Genomic DNA, 9,958 nt, shown 5'->3' with positions numbered 1-9,958 from the left:
CAGCATAGCTAAGGGAAACAGGCAGGGGCCAATGCAGCCATGAGGGCAGGCTTGAGAGTCATCACCAGACCATGACCGGTTCAGCTTAACACAGCACTACCAATGATGATCCAGTGACAGCACTAACCGCTCAGTCCAGAGACTCTATAGCTGTAGAGCTATCCACATGGGGGAATGCCCTCCGGGGCGTGGCCACGGAGATGCTCCAGGGTTGCTGGATGGGGTCTCTGGGCCCTGGGCCGGGGAAGCTCCTGGACGCGGAGCAGCGGTGGCTCCTGAACACTGGACAGCGACAACTCGGGAACGCTAGGGGACTCAGGAACACCAGACTGGGCAGGTGGCAGCTGCTGGACACCAGACTGGGCAGGCGGGCCGCAAGCGCTCAAGGACACCGGGCAGTGACAGCCCCTGGACACCAGGCAGTTAGGGCCCCTGGACAGGAACGCAGATCCCAGCTGTAGGGAACTCGGCTGGGCAGACCCCTCAAAAGAAGCAGGCCAGGGGTCTACTGGCTGGAGGTCTGGCCGACCAGGACCACCACGCCTCTGGGACCACCCACCCAACTCTGGCTGGTTCCTTCTGTCACGGATTCAGGGGGTTGGACCCAGCCGCAGAGTGAAAAACTCAGGAGGCACAGAAGGTTGAATGCAAACAAAGACTTTACTTACAAAACAAACGGTGAACAAACAAAACACCTCAAGGGGCGAATACAAAAATCTCACAAAAAATAATTGAAAAGGAAAAACAAGCAAACACACAGAGGACTAGGAATAAGAAAACTCGTAAGCACGGGAAACGCGCAGAGAACCAACAACACGGGCAGAAAACAATCAGGGCAGAACACAGGAGGAACCAGCACCTGAGTCAGGCAAACCAAGAACTTAAATAGACAGGGGCTAACAAGACACAGGAGGACACAATGCACAATTAACCCACAGAGGGAAGGGATAACGAGACACAAACAAAAACAATGAATAAATGAACACAATAATACTGTCATGGTTGTGCCTCCTCTGTTCCCGCCTGTTCCCGCCTCCCGTAGTTTTTGTCCTGTCTCACGTCCCTTAGTTTGGTTTGCCTGTGTATATCTCATTATTCAATTATTTTCTGTCTCGTTATTTAATCATTGTTCCCGCCTGCCTCTCATTATCCCTCACTTCTGTGTTAATTGTGCATTATGTTCTCATGTGTCTTGTTAGCCCCTGTCTATTTAAGTTATTGGTTTGCCTGACTCAGGTGCTGGTTCCTTGTGTTTCTGACTGTGTGTATCTGCCAGTTTGTCTGCTTCCACCTGCCTGTGTTCCATCAGTTTGTGTTCTGCCCTGTCTGACTGTTTCTGTTCACTGTTTTCTGCCCTTGCTATGTGTTCCCAGTGTTTTGACTTTGAGTTTCTATGCTTGTGTTTCTGTTAATTATTTTTGAGTTTTCTTTTATAATTGCCCCTTGTGGCTTTTTGTTTGTTCCTGTTTGTTTTTGTTATAAGTAAAGTCTTTGTTTTAATTACCTTTGAACCTCCTTTTTACTCCTTTTTGCGCTTGGGTCCAACCCACCAAAACCCTGACAAATACAATTAAACACAGGGGAAGACAATGAGGGAAACAAACTGAAATACAAAACTGAGGCATGAAAAAGGAATAACTGTAACAAAAAGACAGAACCATGACACAGAGTTTATTAATAATCAACCAATAATAATTTAACCAGACCAGAAGGTAACTTCTGGGGTACTTTTAAGTTTAGGGTATTACTGAGGTCCACCTTTATACGCTGCCTGTTTTTCATTTTCATTCACTAAATTCCTCCACTTTCATAAGGAAATTTTTCAGGTTCTTCTTTTTAAAAGGTCAAAAAAAATATAACTCTGAAATAATGATGTCCAGCCAAGGTGTATTAGCTACTAGACAAGTGAGTGCAAACTACTCCCAACAAAAATAAATCATACACTGTTGTAATACAGTATCTACAGATATTAGATTGGAGTTGTAATGTCAGCCATCATTACATGGTTGGACACGTAACATGTTTGAACAGTAGAGAAATCAACATTTACAAGTAGTGTATTGTTACAACTACATACTGTGGCCTCTGAGCAACTAAAACAATATAATTCTTTGGAAACCTGACTTTAGTTGAAATTTTCTTAAACTAATGCCCAACAACACACAAATTTTAAAGCTCAAATGGACCTGAAACACCATTATAATTATGCCTGTTTTATGGAAATTTTAACAACCTGAACATGTTTATTACAGCTATTATTTTAAAAATAACAGGCTGTTCCCAAGCTTAGTGATTGCGCCTTGCGCTAGTCTAACTTGTAGTGGAGATTTGCTGTTGGAATAAATATTAATTGATTTTTATGAATTAAAACAGCAATTTAAAGTGAAGAACCAGACGTAATGCTTGTCCTGGATAGAACTGTCATGGTTCTGTGTTTTCCTGTCTGTGTTTCCCTTGTTGGGCCGCCAGATGGCGGCACTTCTGTTTTGTGTCCTGCTCCCCCTTGTTAATTGTATTATTGTTATCTCGTTATTCTATCATTGTTCCCACCTGTGTCTTGTTATCCCCTCCTTTTCTGGCTTGATTGTTTTTTGAGTTCACCTGTGTCTTGTTACCCCGTCTATTTAAGTTCTTTGTTCACTTGACTCGGGTGCTGGTTCCGTGTGTTTGTTTCCTTCTTGTGTTTGTTTCCGACTTGTGCTTGTTTTTGACTGTATGTACCTGCCTGTGCTTCTGCCACTTGTTTTCTGTGCTTGTGAAGTTCTGTTTTTTTGTATTCTTTTAGTTTTTGTTATATGCCCCTCATGGCTCTTTGTTCGTTCTGTTCTTTGTTAGTAAAGTCTTATTTGTACCAACATTTTTGAGTTTCGTGTTTTTTCCCACTCTGCGCCTGGGTCCTAGCTACCACCTGTGACAAGAACAGCCCAACATGCTAAAAGAATCAGACTACAACAAAAACAAACCCGAAAGCAAAGATAAAGGCACCTGCTAATCTGAACGTTGAACACCCTTAACACACTAAAGTTTTCTCCTTTGTGTCATGATTCTGTTCTTAATGTCATATGTTATTGCTTGCCAACTACAAATTTTTAGTATAACTGACTCAAATGAGAGCCAATGATCACAATCCAGTTTGTTTGGAACTTGATGTGATGAAGTCTACGGTTTGTTTCACAACTCCTCGTATTGCCACAATTTCCTCTGTGGCAGTTTCCATACTGAAAAATATAAAACAATAACACCGGTGGTTTATTTGTAAATTAACAGAGCAAACCATTTTGGTGAACTTGATCATTATAAGTGTTTAATTTGATACTGGTATAATGACAAGCTTAATTTCAGTGATTATTAGAACTGGTAGTAGCCCAGCAAGCAGTCTAGAGCCCTTCTTTCATGCGTGAACGCCCAGTCTCAGTTGCCACATGCTTTTAAATGAGTACAAACATCTCATAGAAGCTTTGAAAGCTGGGTGTTCATCAAAACAGCTACAATGCCCAACAGGAACACCAAACTGACAGGCAGAGGGGAGAAGCAGAACAGGCAGAATAACATAGTCATCCCCTACACTCCTGGAGTATCATAGAAACTCTGGAGGATGTTCAACAAACATCACATCCCAGGTTTAAATGCCTCTACGTTGCTGTCATTATCTTGCATCACATTTGGGTTTGGGTCTTGCTCTGGCTCTTGTGAGTGGATCTCAATGTTCTCTAAAGATGGGGACAAAGTCAAATTTATCTGGATTCCAGAGTCAAATCCTATGGTCAAGGTCACACTACCCATCAAAGAAAAAAGTGTAGCTCTGCATACCAAGTCTGATTCTAGCTCCATGATAACATCATTGTCAAGCTTGTATTTCTCTACAAAAAGGGAATTTCACAGTCTGACTTAACTGAAGGAACAGCAGTGAATAAGTAATGACATTGATCTTAGCTTTAAAGTGGTCTTCACAACATATCACTGCAAACAAAACTGCTGAATTACTGCCTCATTTCTACAATAAAAGCACAAAACAAAAGTGCATAATAATTTAAGTTCATTAAAAAATATAGTACCATTTGGATCAATGTTGATATCATCGAGTCTTCCCTTTGAATTCTGCCGAGCATCCTTTCTCAAGTGCTATGAGGAGTTTGCAAGTTTGGCAATTGGAGGGTACCCTCTAGTAGACAGTAGAACTGGCAATGTAGGCCTGTTGCAAGTTGTTAAATAGAACTCCTGAAGTGTCAAGTGCAGGATCAGAACTGCCTGCTGAAAACGTTTCCTCAAAGGCCATGGAAAGAGTGACATCAACTGCAGCCTACAATATTTTGAAAATACCACAATATATTTTTTTGTTTAACCTTTATTTGCCCAGGAAGTCATGTGGAGATTAAAACCTGTCTTAAGTGAGACCTAGCCAAGAAAGGGCAAAGCAATATCATAAATGAAGGAGTCACAACAAAAAGAGTAGGCTATATATACACCGAACAGCCACAACATTAAAACCATCTGCATTTTTCTGCTTTATTCTCGATTTAATATTTTATTTTCTGTTTGTAATCAGACAATTCACACGTGGTCAAAGTGCAGACTCAGAGCTTTTATTAAAGGGTATTCTTATACATTTTCTTATACAAGCGATACAAAAACAAGCATTGTTTCTCCTGATTAATTTTCCAGTTGAACTCAGTGGAAAAAATATTCAGGAGAAAAGCTTCTTGTAGTATCTATTGCACATCTGGCAGCAGCACAGTGGTTTGAGGCTCATTTGATGCCTTGGACCCTTGATGACTTAAAAGCCATTTAGCCAACAAATGTGTTCCATACTGTATCAGCATAATTTACAGCTGAATCTAGTCCAACCCCCCAATTCCCATAGAGATCCATTCAAATGCAAAGAGTTTTTCTGTCAGGACCACTGTCATCAAGTAGAACTTTATTGACAATAAAGGCAATACAGTTATGTTTGGCGGTATGGCTCTGTTCTGGAGCTCTCCCGCCAACCACGCAGCCCGCGTGGATAAGGCCGGGAGGCCAGCAGCCAAACCCCCCCTAGAGGGGTACACACAGAACAGATCCAGCAGCAAAGCAGTTTTTAACACATGGGTGATTCTACAGAAACGGTGGCATTTGGAATTGCAACATGTCTTGAAATACATTTCATTTTACTTAATCAAAACTTATTGTACAATATTAATTAACCTCTTGCCTTTAACAATCCACAAATATGAAAGCTTAATGTATTTTAATTATTTTTATACATTCACTCAAAGAATGCTTGTGCCGTCTTTTTGTCATTGGTGTTACTCATACCAAAAACAACATTAAAAGCTCATCAGAATAGTATTTCTCTATTAAATCTGCACATATACTCAAAGACATAGTAGGTTGGTAATAATTAAAAGAAAAATGTTTTATTATTTATTTATTTATTTAAATCAGGTATGTGTAAAGTTGTATTGTGTGACATTTTTTCATTTACACCATCAGGTTTTTGCTATAATATCAACAATAACTGAAGGACAGTATCAAAATTGAATGATACTCTCCTTAAAATGCCAACTCACGAATAAACCAACAATCAACAAACACAAAATTATTATAAAGTCAAAAATGACCCCTTTAATATCAAATCACCAAACAAACATTCAGTAACACCAGTGACACATTATAACACCAATGACTTGGTGTTATATTGGGCTGGACTGGTCCATCCTGTTTGAGCCAGCTAGTTGTCTGCCAAACATCTGTATGGCATACAGCAGACTCTGTAGGCTACTACAATGGCAGGCACCCTGGCTATGAAACATATTTATAAGAACACAAGTAAACAAACATTTTATTTACATAAACTTTAGGCTTCCAGCAACTGGTATTTCACTTGTAGTCACACATGCAGCTGACCCTCCACATATGTCCAGATCTTCTGGTCAACCTGAACTGACCGTTTGTTCACAGGAACTGGCTCTGGCATAAAACACATGATCTGGTCATCCCCATACCAGTTTACATCCTCTTTTGGGTTTGGCCAGAAAAACCGGTTTGCTCCATTCCTGTGCATGCACTTCACTTTTATGTTGTGCTCTTCCACCTCCAGTATAATGCCAGGGTATGGCTGGTCATCATACCTCACAATACACCACTGCCCGCTATGGTGAGCCTCAATGACATCAGGTCGGTGTTGTTGTTGTGGGGCAGAGGGGACACTTTCTCTAGGCGGCACAGCTCCTACAATGATTTCTTGGAGACTGTAACATGGGCAATCCCACACGCCCTCTGCTGCCTGGCAGAAACAACTAATGTCTCTGTATTTGAGGATGCCAGGTGTGATGCTCAAAACTTGATGCATTTTCATGGTCCCCTTTATTGCAACAAGAGGTACCTCTAGCATTTTCTGTGCCCTAGTCTCAACATCTTCCTCACTTACATAGAACAGTTTCACCTGCGTTCCAGAGTCATTTAACTCCTGGAAGAAAGAGAGTGCATCTGGGATATCCCTTCCCCGACGGACTAAGGTGTCGGCTGACCTCTTTAATGCACCCCCCACCCCATCTGGTGCACCCTTCCCATGGCTTGCCTCAAAGAAGTTCCATGTAGTTTTGGGGAAGCCCTTCTGGTGAGGTTCTGAGCAAATCATGTAGAAATTGCCCTTTTGCTTGTACTGGGTGGCAGGGCCATCACTGAAGAAATGAAGGTGCTGGACATCAGGCCACTGATTTTTCACCATCTCCAGGATGGGGTCAAGATGAGCCCATATGGCTACTGGGTCGTGCCTTCTACTTGGTGAGATCGTACTAAAGGGAATGGGGGGCTGGTCCTGCACATAGAGAACACCAGTGTGGAGGGTCACTTGTTGATGTGACCCCCCAAAGTGCACAGACTGGATTTCATTTGCATACTTGCAAGTGTAGTTCTCACTGAAATCTATGTGTATAAGGCAGTCCATGGAGGTCAGGTTCTCTTTTATATTTCTATAAGCATTGTACTGCCACCGGATGTTGAAGATGTGTCTGCGAAACATGAAGAGCCTATCTTGAAACTGGGTAGCAAGCTCATCCTCTGTTATTGGCACTTTTTTTTTGACAGTGATTGTACTTGTCTTCTCAGACTCTTCACCTGGTTTGGAATGGTCAATCTTCTCTAGACACCACTGGGTTAAATTTACCACACCATTTGATGGTGATTTGGTGAGGGGATATGTGGTGAGTCTACATTCTTGGCATTCACCATATGCACATGACTTTGCAACGTTGTTGCAGACAGTGCTGTCAACCATATCATCCAGGTGTTTTGACTCTGAAAGCCCAAGTCTGTACAGTGTATCTGCCATAAACTGCAGATTTTCATGAGACTTACATTGACATGTTTCTCTGTCCTGCTCATTTGGTGTCACAACCCAAAAGGGTCTCTGCCTGCAGAAGAAGGCATAAGAAATCTGTTCTCCATGCTCAGAAACAAATTTCTTGTGGAGGTTAAGCAGAGAGTCACAGAGTAACCTCCTCTGTTTCTTCACCTTCTGGACAGTGACTGTGTTTTTTTTTCCTGTGGTCAGTCTGCTGACATCATCTCTCAGATAGTACTGTCTCACAGTCTTCCTCTTGTTTGTGGTGGTTTCTCGAGAGTTGATCATTGGTTTTCTCCAAGCTTTGTACGAGAAGCCAATGTTCTTCTGGCACAGCAGCTGGAATTTGTATTTTCTGATCAGCTTTCCCGTCAGAATGTTTGCAAAGTCCTGTTTTGATTTTGTTTTATTGGCTGCTTTGTACTTTTCATTTAAATCTCCAACAAGAGCAAAGTGGAATTTTAGAGCTTTCTTGACTGGAGAGTGGACTGTAGAACCTTGGAGGATCACTTTTGTCTTCGTTCCTGGGCTTTCGGAATTTGCAACGCGACCCCGTAAACGGGACAAACGCTTCTTGTACCTGTTGCATTGTCGTTTGCTTTGCTCAAGTTTATCTTGCAACTTTTGAATTTTCCTCTGCCTCCTTTGTACATTTCTCCTGCATGTTCTCCTTCCTTGTTGAAGTTGTCTGTCAAATACATTGGTGCAATATGTCAGAATAGTAAACCAATCATGAGTTAGGAAGATGCTTTTTTCCGTTGTTTAGCTTCAAACAATGTTCTACGGATCTCATTATTAACTACAGTTCTCCCTTGTTATACCACCAGTCAAAAACCAAAGGCAACATATCTGAATTCCAGGTTTGTTTGAATACACTTGTAATTTCCTATATACATAATGGGTTTCATTCACTAACGGTGTATACGCAAAGATATTCAATTGTTTATTTTGGTTTATCTTTTGATTTTGAATCTCTGTTAAGCAACTCTAAGAAGCCCTTATATGGGCTTTTCTGGGGCGTGTATTATGCTAATTAGAAATTACCTGCACATGCAAACCACTTTACAATAATAGTGAATGAGACCCAATATCTTCAGTTCTACCTTGAGATGCTGGGTGAACTCCCTGGAGATGATGGGGGGGTCAAGACTCTCTCTCCTGCTCTCATGTGTTGCCTGTGTCTTGCCTGGTTGACTCGCCATGCCTTGCGCTGACCTCTCTTTGCCCTTTCACTGAGATCATTTATGTTCCCTCTTTTTCCTGTTGCTATATCATTAGCATAACCCTGTTGCCTTTTACCTAAATATTCTGCTCTACGTGTAGGGTCAGCATCCCTGCGCTGTCTATAAAGCCTCTGCTTCTCAGCTGCACTCAATTTCGCCATACCTAACAAAAACAATAATAATAGGAAGTTATGAAAAAGAAACAATATGTGCTATTTTGCTTTAAATACTTATGTTGAAGCTTTTATAAAAGCTCATTTACAAAAGAATGTCATTGGTGTTACTGATTGTCATTGGTGTTACCAGGAGGAGTAGTAACACCAATGACGGTAACACCAATGACAATTTGTCGAACTAATGGTTTTTTACAAAATGGACGCCGCGGTACCTCAAACCACATGTCTTCAATCATATTAAAATCATTCAAATATCTAATTTAACCCATTTCTATTATCTATTGCTAATTCCCCTTCCTATGAAATGACTAACACCAATGACATATTTAAAAGCCTCATGTAGAATTAACACATAAATCATCAAATATATAACAAATGAAGAGAGACAGCAGACTCACCATGTGCATATGTTGATCACACTTCTTCCAATGACCTCTTGAACCATAAATTACTCATAAAAGTCATTAATTTTTTTTCAAAATAAAAGTTTTGTGAGGCAGTAACACCAATGACATGACATGGGGTGACCACTATTACCGTTATATTATTTATAATATTTCATTGGTATTTCAGCTTATTAAGTTCTCCATTCCATGAATGTGACATTTGTGTTTACTTTATGACATTTAAATTGGAGAAAAATATTTTTTTTAAACTCAAAATATGGCACTAAACTTCGATACATGGTCAGAGTGACAAGCAAATTGCTTGCACTTGCTATTTTATATAAATGATTAAAAAACAAGAATTGCTCATTACATGACTCAAATATGTTTTATTATTATAAGTACAGTCTATATTTATCAAAAATATATATTACATGTGATCATTAATTCAATTTAAAGTATTTTGCTTGCTGTAAAGGTGAGAGACAGGAATGCCACCGTTTCTGTAGAATGACCCACATATGAATGGAGCAAATGCAATTTCTTAACACATAAGGATGGAGCAATACGACTTCTTAACACATAGGAATGGAGAATGCAAATTCTTGACGCATGGGGATGGAGCTGGGGTGGTGGAGGGGATTTACGAAGCAACGTGCAGCGCTTGCATGCAGGAGGAGCAACCGAATGAGTAGAGGGAGGCTGTTTAAGTAGACCGCCCTGTTAGTGAATGTACTGTGATAGGCGAACATCACTCAGCTGAGCCATCAGCTGATTCGGCCGGAGCGCTTGACTCTCGTGACCTGCCAGAACTACGCGATGCTCCATTTCTGTCAGGACCACTGTCAT

At 40.9% G+C, this 9,958-nt stretch overlaps 1 protein-coding gene across 1 annotated transcript; it reads right to left on the bottom strand.

Moving 5' to 3' along the window:
• Positions 1 to 5,094: 5,094 nt before the first annotated feature.
• Positions 5,095 to 9,607, bottom strand: LOC118225154. The gene is made up of 2 exons (XM_035413215.1): positions 9,122 to 9,607; positions 5,095 to 8,012 (listed from the first exon to the last, which is right to left on the bottom strand). The coding sequence occupies exon 2, from the start codon at positions 7,610 to 7,612 to the stop codon at positions 5,870 to 5,872; it is 1,743 nt and encodes a 580-aa protein (XP_035269106.1). The 5' UTR covers positions 7,613 to 8,012; positions 9,122 to 9,607; the 3' UTR covers positions 5,095 to 5,869.
• Between the last annotated feature and the right edge of the window lie 351 nt (positions 9,608 to 9,958).

Source organism: Anguilla anguilla, chromosome 4 (assembly GCF_013347855.1).
Source record: "Anguilla anguilla isolate fAngAng1 chromosome 4, fAngAng1.pri, whole genome shotgun sequence".
NCBI lineage: Eukaryota > Metazoa > Chordata > Actinopteri > Anguilliformes > Anguillidae > Anguilla > Anguilla anguilla.
The sequence above is the reverse complement of the archived record's forward strand: the minus strand, read 5'-3'. Positions and strand labels throughout refer to the sequence as shown.